General features: G+C 39.2%; 1 protein-coding gene and 1 pseudogene across 1 annotated transcript in view; one reads left to right on the forward strand and one right to left on the reverse strand.

The window, feature by feature from the left end:
- The window catches only part of LOC149818207 (sugar transport protein MST3-like), a 32,515-nt gene extending 29,058 nt beyond the window's left edge, over positions 1-3,457 (reverse strand). The window contains exons 1-2 of the mRNA XM_089986170.1: positions 3,323-3,457; positions 2,765-3,025 (exon numbers count right to left, since the gene is read on the reverse strand). Of these exons, the coding sequence (XP_089842296.1) occupies positions 2,765-3,025; positions 3,323-3,457 (396 nt within the window). The remainder of the gene's footprint in view (positions 1-2,764; positions 3,026-3,322) is intronic.
- Positions 3,458-15,686: 12,229 nt separating this feature from the next.
- Positions 15,687-24,693, forward strand: part of LOC149818208 (sugar transport protein MST6-like) — a 29,587-nt pseudogene continuing 20,580 nt past the window's right edge.

Here is a 24,693-nt window from a genome sequence, read left to right on the forward strand (position 1 = left end):
CAATTTCCGGACCAATCTGCCCTGCCGGACTTGATTTCGGCTTCGAGGGGTGGCATTTCCATCGACGTCTCAAACGCCGCAACCTCCTCTTCTTCTTCCACCTCTCCAACGGTTGGCTGCAACAGTTGGGCTTCACCCTTCCAAACAGCTATGCTCAGAGCAACATGTCAACGTCCCACTGATAGGCAAAACAACATTTCAAAGGTTATTTATCATAATGCCAGCTTTAGTTGAATCTGTTTTGATTGCAATGTTTGAAGCATCTCTTTCTTGCTTTGATTGTTTGTGTTTGTTGCTTGCTGCTTAAGTGCTTCTCAGTAAGCAGAATCTGGCCCTCATGCTCATCTCGATTGGATTACTGAGATTCCACCAGTAAGATTCGTAGTCCTTCTTGCTGCTAACTCTTTACATTTGCAGGTTGTTTCTTCAAATGATTATAATAATGAAAAATATGCAAAAGAGTTCAGTATCAGTGTTTCTAATGCGCTTGCTACTTGTCATGCTCGGGTTTTGCCAACTCCTCGTGTGAGTTGATCAGAATAATGAACAAAATAATAAATTACATATGATCAACTCACACGAGGAGTTGGCAAAACCCGAGCAGGACAAGTAGCAAGCGCATTAGAAACACTGATACTGAACTCCTTCGCATATTTGTCATTATTATAATCATTTGAAGAAACAACCTGCAAATGTAAAGAGTTAGCAGCAAGGACTACGGATCTTACTGGAGAAATCTCAACCCTCTAACTCTCTCTCTCTCCTTTCTATTTCTGCTTCTGTGCACATCCATCAGAAGATCCTACATTGCTCCATCAAGCACCGACTGACCTGCACATTGACTGTTGTGAGTCCTTACTGATGAGCTGCCTCTAAATTTATTCGACTCTGGGTCCTTACTGCACTTGAAGTTGAGTTGTTGTATTTTTTGTTATTCGGTGGGTGGTGAGGCCCTCCTCTACTCTCTCAAGACTCTTAGCTTGGGCAATCTTTCTTTTGATGATTACAACCATAATCATCAAAAGAAAGATTGCCCAAGCTAAGAGTCTTGAGAGAGTAGAGGAGGGCCTCACCACCCACCGAATAACAAAAAATACAACGACTCAACTTCAAGTGCAGTAAGGACCCAGAGTCGAATAAATTTAGAGGCAGCTCATCAGTAAGGACCCACAACAGTCAATGTGCAGGTCAGTCGGTGCTTGATGGAGCAATGTAGGATCTTCTGATGGATGTGCACAGAAGCAGAAATAGAAGGGAGAGAGAGCGAGAGAGGGTTGATGAGCCCCCGGACCCCCCTCTTGTAAGGGCAAAAGGCCATGAACACGCTGGGAGGAGCCCTCAGACCCCCCTTCTGTAAGGGTAAAAGCTCTGAATCAGACTCCATAACTCTTCAAGTTGAATGATGCTACCCACACTGGGAGGAGCTCTCAGACCCCCCTTTCTGTAAGGGTAAAAACTCTAAATCAGACTCCACAACTCTTCAAGTTGAATGATGCTACCGACGCTGAGAGGAGCCCCCAGACCCTCCTCCTGTAAGGGTAAAAACTCTGAATCAGGCTCCACAACAGTAAATGTGCAGGTCAGTCGGTGCTTGATGGAGCAATGTATGATCTTCTAATGGATGTGCACAAAAGCAGAAATAGAAGGGAGAGAGAGAGAGAGAGAGTGAGAGTTGAATGATGCTACCCACGCTGGGATGAGCCCCCAAACCCTCCTCCTGTAAGGGTAAAAACTTTGAATCAGGCTCCACAACAGTCAATGTGCAGGTCAGTCGGTGCTTGATGGAGCAATGTATGATCTTCTAATGGATGCGCACAGAAGCAGAAATAGAAGGGAGAGAGAGAGAGTAAGAGGGTTGATGTTTATGGCCTCCTCCAGGGGAGATTTCTTTTTCGGATAATCCTTCAGTGCAGAGACTGGGTCTTAAATAATCATCTTCGGGGCGCTTAAGTCTTTACAACCACTCCTTTTCAAGAACCGTCATTTTTTTTTGCACCAATGGAGGAGAGGGTACTTAAGTCTTTGCGATCGCATCAAACTCCAACGCTAATTAATGCTGACAAACATGGGGATACGAGACGCACATGCTTACATACGTGGTGCTCTTTGGGACCCCGATCATGAGATGTAGCTAACTGCCCTGTTCGGGGGGGGAACATATAACCTGCTTCGCAGGTAGGATACATACTCGTTTGGATCCGTACCCAATTCAGGACATATATATAGACGATGCATGTGTTGACTGGCTAGGCAAGACCCTACCGTGGCTCAACCCATAGGTAACTAAGCCAAGAGTTGAATGGCTTGGTTGAATCCATAAGCCCTTAATAAATCTTAACTACTATTGGCTTGGCCTGAATCCAGTGAACTTGACCCGATCCATGTAAGGATCCTACTATAATCATGTCAGTACTCTAATTAAGTGGATCAGGGCATGACTTGGGCCCATCCTAATCACTTTATCATAAGGTAATTTAATATGAAACCAAGCTAAAGCTAAGCAAGAGATTGTTATTGGGCACACTTTAGCCATTGATCTAAGAGATGGACGACCGTAGGCAGCTGGTTCAGAACCATCAACTGCTTTCACAGTCCGTCTTTATCAGGACTCATGTGGATACATCCCCTAAGTGGCCATGTGGACCCGGACTCTAATCAATCAGGGTTCAGAATTTTGGCCTACTACCAGGCTGAGCCTGGTCTAATCTAGTAAGCAGTCAACTCAACACAATTCTATCATGGTGGGTTGATAAGGTAGGCTAACCTGATTGGCGAACCCCACACCGATGCCGAGTAGAATCCGGCTGATGTTGAGCATCACGACGTTCACCGCGGCACCGTTAATGGCAGCTCCAACCAGAAACATGAGCCCACATGATACCATTGAGACCTTCCTACCGAACCGCCTTGTGATGGGCGAGGCAAAGAAGGATGCAATGAGCCCGGCGAGGTACAGCGAGGACGTGAACGTGGTCAAAAGTACTTGGCTATCAAATTTGCAGTACTGGTTGGTGCTGCTTGCATCCTGCAGGTGCATCTTTCGGTACACAGAATTAAGGGAAGAACTTCTTGAGTAAGACGTCCATGGATGTCACACCCCCCTGGAAGAATTGAAAATTGCTTGATGAGGTTAGGTTCATGTGCGAAGGGAAACGTGACCAACCATAGAAACACCAAGAACCAAACACAGAAACAAGATGGTGGTCAGCGGGATCCTGTGTCAAGCTGAAGGCGCAGGATCGAATCCCGCTTGACTCAGTTCCCGACCAGTGGGCATTTTCCTTTGTCATCAAAAGAGCAAAATCTATATCTATATACATACCTGAGATTCCAATGTCATAGCCGAAGATGAGGCCACCTGTGCAGCGATGATGCAGGTGAATATGACACACCAAGTGACGCTCCCTGCATATTCCTTCACCTCTCCATGGCCGACTGTGATTCCACCACCACCCATCTTCTTCAGTTATTCTGGCAAAACCCAAAGCTCAAAGTATATGCCTCTCTCTCTCTCTCTCTAATACCTAGTTGCACTTGCATGCTCAAATAATCTTCCTAGTAAGAGACTGACCAAATACTTGCCAACTTATCATGACATGTTTGTCATGTGACACTTTCTGGTAGTTTTATGAAATAGAGAAGACAGCTCGTGTAGTGACAATAGTAGAAAAGGGAAAGGCCCAGAGGATGGTGGTGCTTAGAGCATGCCTCATGTTAGAGTAAGTCGATATTTTGGAACATTTGACATTTTTCTATTTTATTGAACAAAAAAGCTAGTTGTAGATGGAACTATGGAAGCACAAGTCAAGATCTGGCTGTAGTATTTCCCTATTGCATTATTTTGCAATATCCACTTTTGATTAGAATCTGATATTGCTTGTTGTTTTGAGTTTATGATGAGTTATGTCATCACGTTTAGCTTCAAATCTCTCTCTCTCTCTCTCTCTCTCTCTCTCTATATATATATATATATATATATATATATATATATATATATATATATATATATATATATATATATATATATATATATATATATATATATATATATATATATATACAACAACTACAACTTCATCCGAAAACAATTGGGGTCAGCGATATGAACCAAAAAAGAAACTCATTCTAGGTCTTCCATATGAATCCATCTCCTTCAATCATTTCTATCTAATGCCATGTCCTCAGTGAGGTTAAAAGCATTCATATCCTTTCCTATCACCTCCATCCATGTCTTCTTAGGCCTACCCTGACCTCTTTTAACTAATATATTTTTTCATTTCTCCATCCTTCTAACTGGAGCATCATTCGGCCTTCGCCGAATATGTCCAAACCATCGTAAACGATTCTCTCTCATCTTATTTTCAATGGGTGCAACGCCTACCTTCTTACGTATCTTCTCGTTCCGAATCTTATCCTTTATTGTATTTCCACACATCCATCTCAGCATCAACATATATATGCATCTCAGCTACACTCATATATATATATATATATATATATATATATAGGGCAGCTATAAGTCTCAAGCAATTTTAATTGCATTCCAACACTGTGTGTCAATAGGTCGAGTTTGACCCGTACCAAACCTCATAGGGTCTGGATGTAGTGATAAATAAGAAGGTCCGATTAGCATCCCACCACAACAAAGCAGTGGATTAGCGACGACCACTTTACGTCGCTAATCCGTCGCTAACAGGCTTAGCGACGATGAAGCGACGGTATGCTTATGTCGCGATTTTTTCGACGCTAACTAGCAACGGAATAAATTCGTCGCCCGGTCCGTCGCTAATTGCGACGGAATAACGAGCGACGTATTCCGTCGCCAATCCGCCGGTACTAAACGACAACCTCAGTTGGCGACAGATTTACATTCGTCGCTAAGCTGTCGCTAGATTTATATGCATAGCGACATAAACATACGTCGCTAATCCATCTCAAACACGAAAAAAAATAAAAAAATTTATTTGAAAATTAAATACCGAGAACGGTACATTTTATATTTCTTGTAAATAAAAAACAAACTACACATAAAATTTCATATAAAAGGAATCTACAACAATTAATCATTCCACCTTAAAATTAACAAGTTTAATTATTTACAATTCAACAATTACAATTTGGAAACAAAAAAAAATAGAACTTCTTCAACACAGTTCTCTAATCATCGCCAAGATTTTGTGCGTCTTCTTGTTCATTGCCTTTATCTGTCCCTTCAGCTCCGCTACGCTGATTATCGCTAGCAACCTACACAAGAAAAGAACAGTCAGTATTGATAAACAAAATATAATGAAATAAATTACACACTATATGTGATTCTATCATGTGCTTATATGTGTTCTAAGGCAATAAAAAAACTTTATATGTGATTCTATCATGCTCATATGTGCTCTAAGGCAAACAAAAAACTCTATATGTGATTCTATCATGAATTATATATGTTTTAAGGCATTAAAATTTTTTTATATGCGATTATATCATGCTCAGATGAGTTCTAAGGCAGCTAGAAAAACTCTATATGTGATTCGACCATGCTCATATGTGCTCTAAGGCAGACAAAAAGCTATATATGTGATTCGATCTTGCACATATGTGTGCTAAGACAGTCAAAAAATTGAATATGTTCTTATAACATGCTCATATGTGTTCTAAGGCAGACAGAAAAACTCTATATGTGATTCTATCATGCTCATATGTGCTCTAAGGCAGGCAAAGCAAAAAACTTTATATGTGATTCTATCATGAATGATATATGTTCTAAGGCAGTAAAAAACTCTATATGTGATTTTGGCATACTCATATGTGTTTTAAGGTAGTCAAAAAACTGAATATGTGATTATAACATGCTCATATGTGTTCTAAGACAGTAAAAAAACTGAATATGTGATTATAGCATGCTCATATGTGTTCTAAGGCAGTCAAAAAAACTTTATATGTGATTCTATCATACTCATATGTGCTCTAAGGCAGGCAAAAAACTTTATATGTGATTATAGCATGCTCATATGTGCTCTAAGGCAGGCAAAAAACTCTATATGTGATTCTATCATGCTCATATGTGCTCTAAGGCAGGCAAAAAGTTATATATGTGATTCGATTATGCTCATATGTGTTTTAAGGCAGACAAAAAACTGAATATGTGATTATACCTGAGAGGGATCTGCAATCGAAGATCCCCTGTTCAACACAAAACTGTTGAACTCATCTCGGAGAAAGGGGGCGACGGTGTCATGGAAGTAGTCATTCAGTGTGTCCTTAATGATCTGGCGTACATCATCACCGGAAAGAATAGGCTGCTGCTTGGAGCTTATGTTGGCGGAAAAAGTCTGTGAGCCGTAACTGGAAGAAGCAATAACCGGTGAAGTGTTCATATTACTCCCAAACCCGAACACATAACCTTTTTTGGGTTCACCTGCTGCAGTCACCCATGCTGCAGGATCAAATGATGGATGCTGAGTAGCGTCATCGCCATATCGCTCTACCATCTGTTGCTCATATGCCTCCTGCAAAATAATGTTTAAAGTATGCATTAATAATTAATTATAACATTATGATAACTTGCATATTGCAATGATTATTAATAGAATAAATACATACCGTTGTCGTTCTCGCCTTCTCTGATACGAAGACTCCCGTGGTCTTCCGTTTATGTGTTTCAACAAACATATCTTTATATGGTACAATGCCTCCTTTTTCTGCTTCCTGCAAAGTTAAAGTACAAAAGATTTAGTTCACAAGTTTGCAACAATACTTATAAAATTAATATTATATATTGACGAGTTACCATTTTCTTAAGGTGGCTCCCAAATGTCTTAGATCCACCTGTGTGTAGATGGGCTTCGAGCATTTTTGCTCGATTTTGTGCAGCCTTCGCAGAGCGATTTCGAAATGCATCTCCCGCCCACTTATCACACATTTCATCTTAATAATCTCTCCTGATAGAAATAGGGTCATGACTCTTCCAATGTAATGGATCATCTATTACGCCAGATACTTTTTTTGTTGCAGTCTTCATATTGTGCAGCATGTCTGCAAATCGATTGGCAGCCACCTTCTGCCACACCTTCCTTGCATCATTTTCTTTCATCGTAGTTGCGAAGCGATTCGAAGCCTACAAATATTTTCAGAAAGTTAGTAGACATGACTTAAAAAAATTAAATATGAAACACATTAACTATGAGAAACAACTGTATACCGTGAATGAGGACCACAATTTGTCTAACACCTCATTTGGGTACTCTTTCCATTAAGCAACCGGTCCTGGTAGATGTTGAAAAAGTGAATTCCTAATCTCCCGTACTACTTCTTGTGGCTCAAACCTCGTGCTGCACATGAATTGGTACACAGTAAATATCAATATAAAATATTTATAAGATATGCAATAATTGAAAACGAAATACTTACGATCGATTATCGATATACACTATTCGAATGAGTCTTCTTGTGCCAGACTGAGAAGACCCTGCTTTCTGTGTTGGCTCTTGACTTGTGTGATCAACTGGTGTAGGTGGGTCGTGTATAGGCGAAACATCATCTATAAAAAAATACGTTAGAAATTCTCAGAATGCGCATTTGAACTAATCAAGCATCCAATTAGTTAAATGATATACCTATCACAGGAGCCCGTGAAGATGAAGGCTGGGCCTGACTACTACTGGATGAGCGACCACTGTAACCTCCACGAACCATATTCTAGCAAATAACATATGTCATACAATACATTCAAATAATTCACATCAAGTATTACAATACATTCAAGTCATTCACATCAAGTATTACAATAATTCAAATCATTCGCATCAAGTATTGCAATACATTCAAATGATTTACAACAAGTATTACAATACATTCAAATCATTCATATCAGGTACTGCAATGCATTCAAGTCATTCACATCAAGCATTGCAATGCATTCAAATCATTCGCATCAAGTATTACAATGCATTCAAATAATTCAAATCATTCACATCAAGTATTGCAATAATTCAAATCATTCGTTGCATAAATTACAATACATTCAAATAATTTAAATCATTCACATCAAGTATTGCAATGTATTCGAATCATTCATATCAAGTATTACAAAACATTCAAATAATTCAAATCATTCACATCAAGTATTGCAATGCATTCGAATCATTCGTGTCAAGTATTACAATACATTCAAATAATTCAAATCATTCATATCAAGTATTGCAATGCATTCGAATCATTCGTATCAAGCATTACAATACATTCAAATAAATTTTTTAATCATTCACACGAAATATTGCAATACAACTCATTCATTCGCATCAAGTATTACAATACATTCAAATAATTCAAATTATTCAAATCATTCACATCAAATACTGCAATGCATTTAAATAGAGGTTTGTAGTACAAGATTTTGCTCACTAGCTTGAGAAATCTTCCTCGTCACCAGTTTGACTTTCTTCTTCTTCTTCTTCTTCATCGTTTGCCCATCAACTTGGTACATCATTTGGATCACATTCCTCTATGAATGTTTCATCGGCCAATGGAGATATGACATGCATATCATGCGCAACATCATGACCATAAGCGAAGTCATAGACATTATCTGATTGATAGTAATCGCTGTCTTCAGCTAACTCATCTTCCTGTAACTGATCATACTCGGAGTATAGTTTAGACTTCACCTTGCAAACTGCCCACCATTCATTTCTATCTGACTTTTTTATACTCGGATATGAAGTATAATAAACTTGTTGAGCTTGCGAGGCTAATATGAATGGTTCATATGTTTCAAACCTGGATTTATGATTCACCTCCACAATGTGTGAAGCTTTGTCGAGTCTTGTTGCAGTTGGATCAAACCAATGACACTTGAATAAAGTTACCCTATTATTTATGCCTAAGTAAGTCAACTCCATTATTTCCTCTATAACACTGTAGTAATCATGTTCATTTTCACCGTAGCTGCTACCTTTGACACACACGCCACTATTCATTATTGATTTGTTTATACCATAATCTTTTGTATGAAATCGATAGCCATTTACGATGTACCCGTTGTAGCATTGCACAACTTTGGTCAGACCATTTTTTAAATTACATATTTCTTGATCTTTAACATCACCATGGCGGACCTACGCACAGACAAAAACAATGATTGTGATCATGACTAATTAAGTAACTTAGTGTTGTTTACAAGTATAAAATTTAGGTTAGCTTCTTTACCAATTGTTTCAACCACTCCACAAAATTAGTTTCACGTTCTTTTTGTACTTCTGCATCAGTGAGATGTAAAACTTCTCTTTGCAACTCCAGATCAAATCGTCTGCAAAGCACAAATACTTATATTACCGAGCCATGTATACACGTATAGAACATAAAAGGATTTATAATTGTGTTGCGTCTACATATACTTACTCGATGTATGAGTCGATCGCTGAGCAATTAAAAAGAATATAGATGTGTGTTGCATCTTGCTCTCGATCTGTCAAGCGCCTTGATCGGTAACTACCAAATGCATGCCCAAGTGGTTGAAATATCGACAGCGTGTCAGCTACAGTTACTTGTTCTCCATCATCATTACAGGGTGGGCATGTGTAACGTGTTGGAATATGAGGTTCGAAGTACATAAATGAAAAATTTGAAATCTCTTCTAAAGTGTACGCCTCACAAATAGAGCCTTCTACTCTTGTTATATTACGAACCTTTTTTTTGAGGTCGAACATGCATCTGGCAAAAATATACATTTCAAATTTTGAATATCTGTCATTAAAGAGACAAATATAAAAAACATATACCTTTTAAATGGGTACATCCATCGATATTGCATAGGGCCACCAACCCTTAGTTCATATGGCAAATATATGCTCAAATGTTCCATAACATCAAAAAATGCTGGCGGAAATATCTTTTCTAGCAGACAAACAGTGGTGATGACAGAGTCCTCGAGATTCTACATCTGATACTACGACCTCCGTTGCGCACAATGTTATGAAAAATCCGCTCAACTCAGACAATACCCCCCATATAGGTTTGTCTAACGTATCATAGAATGCTAGGGGTATCAATCATTACATAAAGATATGACAATCATGGCTCTTCAACCCATATAGCTGTCCATCATCAATCTTCATAGCCCGAGCAATGTTAGAGACATATCCATATAGAAATCTCAATTGTCTCAACCATTGACATACATGTTTTATTTGATCAGGTCCGAGCACGTACTTTGCCTTTGGTTTCAGTACTTTTCCATATTACTCTTTGAAATCCAATTATGGTCTTTTACATATTAATTTTAAATCATACGAGCCTTAGGATTATCCTTCATTTTTTCTTTAACATTCATTATTGTATTGAACACATTATCAAACACATTTTTCTCCACATGCATCACATCCAAATTATGTCGTATCAATAGGGTCGGCCAATATGGTAGTTCCCAAAAAATAGATTTCTTTGTCCAATTGTGATCCTTCCCAAATCCACGGAAGGGTGTAGGACTGCAGGCATTTGTTAATACATATGGAAAGTATCGCAATCATCTTAAAATCTCTATGCTAGACAATCTTGAGGATGGACATTCCATTTCAGTTGTGCCTGCTTTAAACACATTCTTTTGTCGTTGGAACAGATGGTCGCTGGATAGAAATCGACGATGGTACTCAAACCAGCAAGGCTTCCTTCCATGCCTCAATCTAAAAGCTTTGAAATCCTCAATGCAGTACGGACATGCCAGCCTCCCATGTGTGCTCCAACCAGATAACATACCATATGCAGGGAAGTCACTGATTGTCCATAGAACAACGACCTTCATGTTGAAATTTTGTTTTTTGTGGGCATCATACGTGGTAACACCGTCATCCCACAGTACTTTTAGTTCATTAATCAATGACCTTAAATATACATCAAGATTTTGGTCAGGTGAGGTCGGACCAGGGATCAACAGAGACAACAAAAAATTTAGACATTTCATACACAAGCTTGGTGGAAGGTTGTATGGAGTTACAAATACTGGCCAACATGAGTATGAAGTTGATCTACCCCCAAATGGATTAAATTCATCTGTACATAGACCGAGTCTAACATTTCGCACTTCCATTGCGAAGTTCTGATAAGTACAATCAAAGTGCTTCCAAGCTTCAGCGTCAACACGATGCGTGATCTTGTTTTCATCGTGTCGAACTTTATTTGCATGCCATCTCATGTGTTTAGCTATCCTTGAAGACATATACAATCGCTGCAATCTAGGAGTGATAGGAAAGTAGCGGAGCGACTTATATGAAACTTCCTTTGATCTCGTGCTACCATTGCCTCCTGTCTTTGGCTTGAACCGAGGATGCCCACATGACGGGCATGATATATTGTTTTCCTGCTCCTTGAAATACAACATGCAGTGATTTGGACAAGCATCAATCTTTTTGTAACCCATACCTAGAGCATTGACCATAACTTTCGCACGATAAAAATTTTGTGACAATTTCTCATCTTTGGGCAACATACTATTCACAATTATGCACAAACGGTCAAAACATGATTGACTCAAATTATACTCGGACTTCAAATTCATTAGTTGAAAAACTGCAGACAAGATAATGTGACTCTCACAACCATTCCAAAGTGGCTCATCAGCATCTCTAAGTAAATCATAAAATCTACTAGCTGCATCGTTTGGTGATTCTTCATCTACGACAATTCTTACATCACTGGAACTCATAGCAGAACCCAGTCCTGTTCCTGCGGCATCAAATATCAAATCTGTATATGGATTATCGTGCACCACATTCACCCGTGCATCAAAATCATTTCTAAATTCTTCTCCATGAAACGTCCAGTTCTGCTAATCACTCACAAAACCCTTCCTATATAGGTAATGTCTAATGCTATGAGGTTATATAAATCGATTATTCTTACAAATCTTGCAGGGACACCTAATCTGACCCGTGGAATCCACTGTACTGACACTTGCCGTTACAAATTCAATAAAACTTTCAACACCATCCATATATTCATGCAATAACTCATTGTCCACTATCCTACGGTACATCCATTCACGGTTTGCAGTCATTTTCTTATGCTGTTACAAATAATAACCTAACGAATTAAAAGAGAACAATCAGAATGCTACGATGAAGAAAATATCAAATTTATCATGCAATATATGATGTCATACAATAAAAAGAATTTTGATGCATGCATTGATAACTTAATATTTTCATGTGCAAACTATTAATGACATGATACAATCATTTGAAGATGCTTTCATTATACAATTTCACATGGAAGTCATAATCAAATTGAAAGTAACTACATGCAAGCATGAATATAATTACATCAAACATTGCAATACATCGTAATCATTCATATCAAACAAATGACAAACATGTACCTGCAACAAACACACTTCAATATTTCACTAACTACTACCATGCCTAGCATGAACTCCGTACTCCAAAAATAAGAACACTTCCATATTTATACATTAAAATCATGCTCAGCATGACCTTCGAACTCCAACAAAGCAACCCTAAATATCAACAACTAAGTGAGTGTGTGAACAATAAAGTGTTACATCTAATAAATTAAATAACATGTGATACACTTGCATCACTTACTCACCACGAGTATTTACCCGATTTGCATTGTTTTTGTCACTTACTTACCACAGGTAGCTGAGCACAAGCTGGTTCCGTTGAAAAATCTGCACAAAAAATGTTGTTTTAAAATGAAGTCACAAAAAAAAAGAGGCTGTTCCGGCAGGGGGTCGACCCCCTTACGGAACATAGGGGGTTAACCCCCTTACGGAACATAGGGGGTTAACTGACCCCCTGTTCTGGCAGGGGGTCGACCCTCTGTTTTGGCAGGGGGTTAAACCCCTGCCGGGGTCGACCCCCTGTCGGAAAACGCGGCAGGGCCGACCCCTTGCCGGAAAACACGGGGGGGGGGGGGGGGGGGGGGACCCATCGTTTACCTGTCTCCGGGCGGCGGCGGGGCCTGCGGACGGTGGGACCGACGAACGACGGGAGTGGGCGAACGACCGTAACGGGCGAACGACGAGAGCGGGAGCAACAAAAGAAGAAAAGGAAAAACTGTCTGGGATTAAAGTTATTCGAAAATTAGCGACAGATTAATTCCGTCGCTAAGCCAACGTAAATCAAATTTATGAAACTAGCGACGAAAATTTTTCCGTCGCACAGTCCGTCGCTAAGTAGCGACGGAAAATCTTCCGTCGCAAAGGCCGTCGCCAAATGTTGCATCCGTTACGACGAAACACTATGTCGCAAAATTCGTCGCTAAGTAGCGACGGAGTTTGCGACGAGAGCTATTCCGTCGCTATTTTCATAAACTTCATTCATTATAGCGACATATTTTTTTCGCTCGTTAATCCGTCGCTAACTAGCGACAGAAGTATTTCGTCGCTAACAACGTATTTTCTTGTAGTGTTCGAGCCGAACCAGAAAGGCCTGAGATTAATATATGAAGCTGAGTCTGGTTTGTGAAATTTCACACCAAACCCTGGCCCCACCCGAGTTCAGACTGAGATCCACATTAAACCTGACTTTGGTTAAGACCTCCAATTGGATACGAACCCAACTGCAAATGATCCCAAAAATGTGGACTTAATCCTGTCAGATAACGACGCACATGGATATCAAGAGTGGGATTTTGCCAAGATAAGATGGGTAGGGATTTGGAACATATCGGGTTTGGTTGGATCATTGATCTGGATATACTAATTAACTTTGCTCATATATATTAGTAAATTAAATGACGACGTTGTTTGTTAAGAGTTTTATGTTTTTGACAAATTCTTGGGTGAGGGAATATTTTGCTAGAAACAAAATTTTTGGCAGTAATTTAAGATCAGACTTAAAACTCATACGACAGAGAACCCCATCATTTTGAGATTCTTTAAATGCAAGAATTTTTTTGTGCAACACTACAGCTAATTTCCCTTTATAAGTAGTATATATCTATTGCAGAAGAAATTTTAGGATTAGGGTTTGGGTTTCTCTCTTGAATTGTGCTGTCTATTGTAAAGAAAATTTTAGGATTAAGGTTTGGCATTTTTTCTTTTTCTGTTTTTTTTTTGGGTGAATTTAGGGCTGGAGTTTTTCTATGGGGATAGCGATGTAAATGCGTCGGATTCACTTCGAATGTACGTATTTATATTGAATCCGACCTAATCGGGTCCAAAGTTAGATTCTGATTCAGTAGGGAAAGGCAACATTGTATTTGCCGATGATGGTTCAGACCAGCTAACGGGATATGCATAGTACGCGTAATTGACTTTGGATATTTGTTCAATTTGGATTCAGATTTACGGTTGATATAAGACTCCCATCCAAATCCAATTATCAATTGGATGTTGTTTGTTCTATGAAACATACTAAATGGTTCTGGATATCAGACACAACTGATCCATTGGCCTCTTCAACTTTGGCAATTCTTGTTGTCATGCCAACTAGATGCACATCATGATTCAATGTCAGGATGGCATTTTATCAAATACTTAACTTAGGACTGGTTAAAATATGATCTGACCTTGTAAAACCTGGATCAGGACCAACCTACATGGGTTCAGTATGCATTTGGGATTTAGTTCCCTGTGCAGCCCAAAAGACCAAAACCCAATGGACTCGGGCTTGACATTGGCCCAAAAAATGAACATGCTTGGGGTTTGGTCTCAGCAAAAAGACATTCAATTAATAAAATCCTGCACGACCCAAATGAGTCCTTATGGGTACAATGAGGCAAGAACTGACTGGACCCAAACCTGATAGCATGTGGACTCTGTCCGAACCCAATACGGGCCTGGTCTGGATTGCTTGGCTTTACTGTGTATATGGGTTGGACTCGGGTCCCATCTAGGCCTTACTGAGTCCAACCTAAAATGATCTCTCCTTTTGGATTCAGAGTTGAATGGGGGGGATAAGACAAAACCGAACCTGGAACTGACAAGCTTTAAATTCGACATTTACATGCAATCGGGATTCAAATTTTAGTTAAATTTGCATTTCACTTGGATTTGGATGCAAAACTCGATGGCCGTTGTTGTTATTGTTGGTGGGAGAGAGAGAAAGAAGAGGTGAAAGCTGCCATCCTTGGATCTCTAATCGGAGATCTACTAGAATCATGAAATAAATGGAAACTCCAAGGGGAGAACCTCAAATCCAGCGTACTCAACTATATATACTGAACATTTGTTTATTTTACCAGAAACCATGCGTTGGATGAAAGGAACCAACTGAAATCCTAAAAAACCAATAATATCTACAGAAAGATAAGATCATAAGACTAGGAAGCTGCAGGTCAGCCACTTAAAGATAGCTACTAAACTGTACAGAGCCCATTTTATCCTATTTTGTGAGACCATATCCTCTCATAACCATATCGGTTCAGGAATGAATGCCAGATCATATATGACTGCAAAATTTAGGAGGGTTGTTTCCAGATGAGATAACTCTCTAATTATCTAAAAATTAAGTTAAAAACTTGGTAAAATGTGAAAGCAAAGTACATGTGGATTGGAGGGTACGCAGGAAAGCTATATAAGAGGGTGGAAAGCTGGTGACAGTGAGCAAGGACTGGGTAAGGGTGGATCTAAGGTTTGTAAAGGAGAGACAACCCCCAACTAGGGCTTTTGAGACCAAAAGAGACCTAGAGGAAGGATAGTTATTAGAAAAAGAAGAAGAAAAAGGGCGGGGCAAAAGATGGCAGGAGGGGCATTTGTCCATCCAGGGGAAGTGAAGCATTATGCCGGGAAGGTCACCTCCTTTGTGACGAAAGCAGGTTATATGCCCCCCCCTCCGAAGATGGCTGTTAGCCATAGTGCATGTTCGGGGGTCCCAATGAGAGCCATGTATATAAGCTCGCAGGGCTTGTATCCTCGTGTTTGTCTGCATCACTTAGCATCGTTATCCGGTGCGATTGCAAAGACATAAGTACCCTTTCACACCATTCTTGCCATGAAACGATGGTTAAAAAAATGACAAAAATGTCCTCCATTCAAAAAAAAGAAAATGGCAGTTCTAGAATGATGTTAACTGTATAAAGTCCAAACGTTCTGTTTTCGCCTTAATCAATAAAATTTTGCACCATCTGTTGTAACAGAAACTCCCTTTGACGATGCAAACTTTGTCATCGTCTCTTGCCACCAGAGTAGCAGTTGTATAATCTTCTGCTGCCGTCGAAGCATCCTTTGCCGTCGTCCACTGCCGTCGGAGTATCCTTTGTTGTCGTCCACGCCAGATCACCCTTTGTTGTTGTCTGCTGCTGTCGGAGCACCCTTTTCTGTCGTCTTCTGCCACCGGATCATCCTTTGCCGTCGTCTGCGCAGTGGCAACATCGTTGCCACCATCGGCTGCATCTAACTTATGGGTGTTTCTCCTCCACTGTCGGATTACCAAGGTTTCATTATGCAAACAAATCGATTTGTAGATATGAATGCTAAATCATACAATTGGTTTTACTATTCATGCTAAATAACACCTATTATCATACTAAAACAAATCAATTTGTACCTATCCACCTTTTGGGTATCGAAAAACAGTTAGCACGAGTTGTTCTTATGAAGGCCAAACATTTCAACGACATGTACTTATGAAGGCTAAATTTCTACAATGATTTGTATGTTCGATGCATCAACGATTTATATGTTTGAAACAATAACGATTTAATGAAACTACCACGATTTATACTTAAGTTTGCTAAATCGTACAACAATGTATACATATGAAGCCAAACGTTACACCAATATATACTTATAGAGGTTGCGCTTTATACAACGATTTGTAAGTTTGAAGCAGCAACAATTTATATATTTAAAGCACTAGCGATGTATATTTATGAAGTTACCTCGATTTGTACTTAAGTTTGTTAAATCTTACAATGATGTTTGCTTATGAAGCCAAATATTGCAATGATTTGTAATGTTGGTAATTGTTTAACGAATGAGATAATTTGTATTATTATATACTTGGGGAGGCAGTTGTAACATATAATGATGTGGTTAAATTTGTGTTGTGCAGGTTAGCAATGTCTAAAGCTCGTCAGACAATAAATCCCCCTTCGTTATATGGGATGAATATTAGAAAAGTTATCCGCCAGTCCTATCTATATGAACATTATGAAAGATACCAAAATATAATAATGATTAAGAATGATAAAGACAGGAAGAAAGTGTTGGAATTGTATTATGCGAAAGATTATCCATCAGATATTGAGGCTGAAGTCCAAAGGAAGAATGAGGAAGAACTAAAGATGATGATGAAGAAGAAGGATGACGAAGAGAAGGAAAAGCAAAGGAAGAAGGAGGATAAAGAGAAGGAAAGACAATTGACGAAGCAAAAATATTTTAAAAAGCAAAGGAGGATAAGGCAAATGAAGGAGGCAGAGGAGAGAGAAAGGCAAAAAAGAATAAGAAGGAGGAGAAGGAGGAGAGGGAAAAACAATTAAAGAAGAAGAAGAAGGAAGAAGAGAAGGAAAGACAAATGCTGAAGATGGAAGATGAAAGACAAAGGAAGAAGCATCAAGATGAGGAAGAGAAGGAAAGGCAAAGGAAGGAGAAGAAGAACGAGGAAGATAAGGAAAGAGAAAGGAAGAAGCAGGAGGAGGAAGAGAAGGTAAGGGAAAGAAAAAAATAGGAGGAGGAAGAGAATGAAGAAAGAAATTGAAAAGCAGAGGAGGGAGGTGATGGAGCAAAGAACGGAAGAAGTAGCAAAGCAGTGGGAGGTGGCGAATCAACAAGAAAGGCAGATGATGGAGGGAATGGATGAAGAGGAGAAAATTATGACCAAGTTACATAAATCAATCCTGTCTGTGATAGGTATTACTATGATAACAATTACTATGTATAGCGATTACTGTGAAAGATTTACTGTGATAGGTATTACTATGTATAGCGATTACTGTGATATCGATTACTATATATAGCGATTACTATGTATAGCGATTACTATGTATAGCGATTACTGTATTAGCGATTATTGTGATAGTATGTGTGCAACGATTATTATTTATAGCGACTACTGTCTACAACGAGCCGTAGAAGTACAAATGTGACTAATTTACAATTGATATGAATAATATGTTATTTTATGTTACAGGGAGGTCAGAAGAGAAATAGAGTATTAGGTAAAAAGCTTGAAGGGCGGTGTCAGTGGCCTATAGTTTTGTCGTGGTATGGACAACTGAGTGAATATCAGAAGGATCGATTACGAAATATGCACTTTCGCAGCCTTCTGGACCAGCATTATTTTGAAACGTGCTGGAACACCATGACCCACCTGGTAAATAAGTGGAATCATCAGACGAACACATTCCAGTTTGATTCTTTTGAGATCACCATGACCCTAGAAGATGTGAAGCAGATTACTGGCCTTAAGTGCCATAACAGTGCTGGCCTATTACGGGATTCAAACTATAATGCAGGGAAAAAGTGCATGACCCTTCTAGGAATGTCGGTGGATGAATGAAGTCAATGTATTTTTGGTGGAAGCAATTTCATATCGATGAAAGTTTCTTCTTTTTGTAATAAATGAGAAGGCCGGTCCGCTACATGTGCATCTGAAAGTGCTGACCAAGAGTTGTGCGGCTTCCTTCTTTATTTTTTTGGTCTTACTTTATTTTATGATTGTTCTAGTTCGAGAATAAGTTACTTTTGGCTGCAGTTCCTAGAAGACTTAGATGAAGTCGACAACTATGTATGGGGTGCTGCTATGCTTACACACTTGTACAACTTTACCGTGTGAGTAAGGGTACGAAAACCGTCGGGGGGTTTTGGCTATTTGTTCAGGTATTTGTTTATTACATATTTAGTACTTGTAGACTAAGGTCGTTGAAGGTTATAGTATTACTAATATATTATTTTTGTAGGCCTGGGCATGGAAGCATATTGTCGCGTTGCGTCCTCAGTGTAGCCCTGCGATTTGTAGTTTTCCAAAGATCGGTCGATGGGCTAGAATAAATGTCAATGAGGATAATGCTAAGTTCATTTTAGATGGTCTGCAACTAAATGAGGTAAATGGTTTAAAATCGTTTACAATCAGTTCAACATTTATCATTCAGTAGTATAAATCATTGAAATGTTAAGCATTCTTAAGTAATCATCATTGCAGAATTTTGTCTTTGTTACTACAAATCGTTATCGCTTTAGCATTTATCTTTTAGTACTGTAAATCGTAATAATCATTTGCATTCTTTGTAACAGTCGTTGTAATATATTTAGCACTCATTATTATAAATAATTTTAATATTTATCATTCATTAGCATGAATAATTGTCTATACCTAAACCATAATCTTCAATGTATAGGTTGTGTGGAGACCGTATGGAGATCGGGAGGACGAGAACCAAAAACTTGTTGCTGAGGGTGTGAGACTATCGGACCACAATATTTGACTGTTTAGCAATTATGAAGCCGAGTTGCAGCATAGTAGTCAAGTTCTCCTATAATCTAGCTTGGGATAGTCTATCCCAAAGAAGCTTGTGGAAGTCAGAAGGAAGATGAATAGTGGTGGGGCCAGGAACGTGAATTGACATAAACATTAAAGGGAACAATTGGATAGCTAGAACAAAGGAGGTGTCTGCACCATAGCGTATGATTATAAAGAACGACAATATGATCCTGACTATTTTCAAAAATATTGAGAACCCATGCGTCGAAATCTGGAGATTGAGAATATTGAGAACCCATGCCTCCCTCCTGTCCCCCATCACATTGCATCCTAGCATAGAATACCTGTCCATTGTCTCCCTTTAGCTATAACGATGATTATCGCAGTAACAATACAGGATGAGGAGCGAACACAGGTCACAAAAGTGAACGTAGTCTCTAACACAAGGTTCAAGATGTTAGAAAGGGAGAATAAGGACTTACGGAAGGAGGTGATCAATTTGGGGAGACAAATGTAGTCACTGGTAGAGATGATGACTAGTGTTTATAATAATATCGAGGGAACCAAGAGGCCACCGAGAATAGAGAGTCCACCAAGAAAAAGAAAGAGACGATTTGTATGTCATAGTCCATATGAATCGTCAAGTGCCACTGAATAAACGATAACGATTCTTTTTATCCTGATAATTATTTATTGTAATTCTATAATTTTTTTTAATGTAACATTATTTAATTCTTTTTTTAATAATTATAACACACAAGTGTCACTGAACAAATCGTTGTAATGTTCGACCTTCATAAATAAAAGTGATCACATTTGTTTTTTATAAGAGATCACGATTGACTTGCAATCAATTGTATATAAGAGATCACAATTTATTTTTTATAGAAGGTGTTCTATCACGATTTGTAACACACATGAGGGTTCATTAATTAGGGTTTTGGATAAAATGTTTCGATTGTTTTCAACTAGATGCAAATCTCTCAAATTCTTTTGAATGACAGATTTGGCATCCGACCCTTCATCCACCAGGATGAGCGGTGTATATTGAGAAACACCACCACCATTTGTGATTTTCAATATCACATGATTTTGTCTCGTCCATTAGTTGGAAGTGAGACCCACATGTTGTAAGAACGGTTTGCGGTCTCATTATAATATTTAGCACATAGTGTTAGGCCATTCCATAAGCATCCAACTTAGCAAATTAGTTGATCATAACACGAGCAATGATGATGAAGATACCGATTAATGAATACGTGGATTGATTGATGGGCTGCTGCAGATGGGGTGACTTCCATGGACGCATTCTTGAAGAAGTTCTTCCCATCGGTCTATGCTAAGATGCAGATGGATGCTTCCCATGAGAACCAGTACTGCAAATTCGACAACCAACTGCTCACCACCTTCACTTCATCCCTCTACATAGCTGGGCTGCTGGCATCCTTCTTCGCGTCATCGGTGACGAGGAACTTCGGCCGAAAGCCATCCATGCTCGTCGGCGGCCTCACCTTTTTGGTTGGTGCGGCCATCAATGGAGCTTCCATGAACGTGTCCATGCTTATCATCTGCCATCTCCTTCTTGGCGTTGGTGTTGGGTTCGCCAACTAGGTAGGCAGTAGTCAATCATTCCACTAAATTAATCATTCATTTTCCATGGCCAAGCATGTCTTTGAAACATAGTGCTAATAAAAGCTTTGGGGTGTGTTATTTGCAGTCTATTCCAGTTTATCTCTCTAAAATGGCACCAACCAACATCAGAAGAGCACTCAACTTGTGCTTCCAACTGACCATTACCATTGGCATCTTTGCGGCGAATCTTGTGAACTATGACACCAACAATATCAAGGGTAGGTATGGCTGGAGGATTTCTCTAGCATTAGCTGTTGTGCAAACAATAATCTTGCTCACCGACGCACTCTTCCTGCTTGACACACCCAACTCCCTCATTGAGCGCAGGCACAAGGAGAAGGCCAGGGCCATGTTGCAGAAGATCAGAGGCACTACTGATGTGGATGCTGAGTTGCAAGACCTCATTGATGCGAGTGAAGCCTCCAAGAAAGTGAAGAACCCATGAGCCAACATTCTCGAGTAGAAGTACAAGCCTCAACTCGTCATGTTCGTTGCCATTCCTTTGTTCCAGCAGTTCACTGGCATCAACATCATCATGTTCTATGCCCCTGTGCTCTTCAAGACCATTGGGTTCAGAGATGATGCTTCCCTCATGTCTACCGTGATATCTGGCCTCGTCAATGTCATCGCCACCTTCGTGTCGATCTCCACAGTTGATAAATTTGGTAGTAAAGCCTTGTTCCTTGAAGGTGGCATCCAAATGTTCATCTGCCAGGTAAATGACAAAACCGAAGCAGATTATATGTCCCCTCCTCCCTGAAGACACACAATTTGCTACAGTGCGTGTTCGGGGGTCCGAATAAGCGTCACATATATAACCTCATGGGACTTGTATCCTCGTGTTTGTCGGCATCACTTAGCATTACAGTCTGGTGTGGTTGCAAAGACTTAAGTACCCTTTCCCGCCATTCCTGCCAAGAAACGATGGTTCGAGAAAAGGACAAAAATGTCCTCCATCTAGAAAAGTGAAACGACGGTTCGAGATCCTCCATCTAGAAAAGTGAAATGTCAATTCAAGAACGATGTTAACTCTTCAAAGTCCAAATGTTCCATTTTTGGCCTAAGCAGTAAACTTTTGCACCATCTGCTGTAACAAGAGCTCCCTTTGATGATGCACCATTTGCCGCCGTCTGCTGCCATCAAACCCTTCTTTGTCGTCGTCTGCTTTTATTGGAGTACCTGTTGCCGTCGTCTGCTGCCATCAGAGCACCCTTTTCCATCGTCTGCTACCTTCGGAGCAACCTTTGCCTTTATCTGCTGCTGCCAGAGCACCCTTTGCGGTCGTCTGCCGCCGTTGAAGCATCCTTGAGACAACGATTTTGCAGTGGCAACATCGTTGCCACCATCGGCTGTGTCTATCTTCTGGGTGTTTCTCCTCCACTATCGGATTACCAAAACTCGTATCATTTCGGTGAGTTTCGTAAGGTTTCATTATGCAAACAAATCGATTTGTAAATTTGAATGCTAAATCTTATAACTGGTTTTACTATTTATGCTAAATAACACTTATTTTCATATTGAAACAAATCAATTTGTACCTATCCACCTTTTGGGCATCAAAAAATAGTTAGTATGATTTCTTCTTATAAAGCAACAATGATTTATACGTTTGAAGTAGTAACGATTTAATGAAATTATCACGATTTGTACTTAAGTTTGATAAATCGTACATCAATGTTTACGTATGAAGCCCAAATGTTACAATGATATGTACTTATGAAGGTTGTGATTTGTACAATGATTTGTAAGTTTGAAGCAACAATGATTTATACATTTAAAGCATTAACGATGTGTATTTATGAAATTACCTTGATTTGTACTTAAGTTTGCTAAATCTTATAATGATGTTTACTTATGAAGCCAAATATTGCGACGATTTGTAATGTTGGTGATTTTTTAATGAATGGGATAAATTGTAATATTATATACTTGGAGAGACGGGTGTAACATATAATGATGTGGTTAAATTTATGTGTTGTTCAGGTTAGCAATATCTAAAGCTCGCCAGACAAGAAATCCCCCACCATTTGATTTCATGAGACTTAATGAAATGATCCGCAATTCCCATCTATATGAGCGTTATAAAGGATACCAAAATATAACGAAGATTGAGAATGATAAAGAAAGGAACAAAGCGTTGGAATTGTATTATGCAGAGGATTATTCATCAGATATTGAGACTAAAGAGCAAATGAAGCATGAGGAAAAAGTAAAGATGAAGAAGAAGAATGATGATGAAAAGAAGAAAAAGCAAAGGAGGAAGGATGAGGAGAATGAAAAGCAAAAAAAGAAAATGAAAATGAAGAAGGAGGAGGAGGAAGAGGAGAGGGAAAGGCAAAGGAAGAAGGAGGAGGAAAATAAAAAGCAAAGGCAAATGAAAAAGGAGGAGAAGGAGAGAGAAAGGCAAAGGAAGGAGGAGGAGAGAGAAAGGCAATAAAAGAAGGAAAAAGAGAATGAAAAGCAAAGGCAAAGGAAGAAGGAGGAGGAGGAGAGAGAAAGGAAAAAAAAATAAGGATGAGGAGGAAGAGAAGGAAAGGCAAATGATGAAGATGAAAGAGGAAAGGCAAATGAAGAAGCATCAGGATGAGAGAGAGAAAGAAAGGAGAAGGAAGGAGCAAGAGGAGGACGAGGAAGAGAAGGAAAGACAAAGGAAAGAGAAGGAGGATGAGGAAGAGAAGGAAAGGCAAAGGAAGATGAGGAATATAAGGAAAGGAAAATGAAGAAGCAGGAGTAGGAAGAGAAGGAAAGGGAAAGGAAAAAACAGGAGGAAGATAAGAAAAGAGAAATGAAAAAGTAAGAGGAGGAAGAGAAGAAAAGGAAAAGGAAAAATCAGGAGGAGGAAGAGAAGAAAATGGAAAGGAAGGAAGAAATTGAAAAACAGAGTAGGGAGCCAAATGAGTGAAGGAAGGAAGAAGAAAGGCAGAGAATAAAGGGAGGGGATAAAGAGGAGAAAAGTGTGACCAAGGTACATAAATTGATCTTGTCTATCACAATTTACTATGATAGTTATTACCATGTATAACGATTAATATGATAGCGATTACTATGTATAGCGATTATTATGAACGATTTACTGTGATTACGATTACTATGTATAGCGATTACTGTGAATGATTTACTGTTATAAGTATGATTATGTATAACGATTACTGTGATAGTGATTACTATATATAGCAAGTGTGCAACAATTATTATTTATAGCGATTATTGTGTACAATGATGTGTAGAAGTACACGTGCGACTAATTTTGATTTGATACGAATACTATGCTATTTTGTGTTACAGGGAGGTCACAAGAGAAGTAGAGAACCAGGTGAAAAGCTCTGAGGACGGTGTCAGTGGCCTGTAGTTCTGTCATGGTATGGAGAACTGAGTGAATATCAGAAGGATCGATTGCGAAATATGCACTTCGGCAACCTTCTAAACCAACATTCTTTTGAAATGTGCTGGAACACCATGACTCACCTGGTAAATAAGTGGAATAATAAGACGAATATATTCCAGTTTGATTCTTTTGGGATCACCATGACCCTAGAAGATGTATGGATTACGGACCTTAAGTGCCATAGAAGTGTTGTCCTATTACGGGATTCAAACTATGTTGTAAGGGACATGTGTATGGCCCTTCTAAGAATGTCGATGGAGAAATGGAGGCAATGTATTTCTGGTGGAAGCAATTCCACATCGATGA

The sequence above is a fragment of the Nuphar pumila genome, chromosome 13, assembly GCF_984573655.1.
Source record: "Nuphar pumila chromosome 13, dmNupPumi1.hap1.1, whole genome shotgun sequence".
Taxonomy (NCBI): Eukaryota; Viridiplantae; Streptophyta; class Magnoliopsida; order Nymphaeales; family Nymphaeaceae; genus Nuphar; species Nuphar pumila.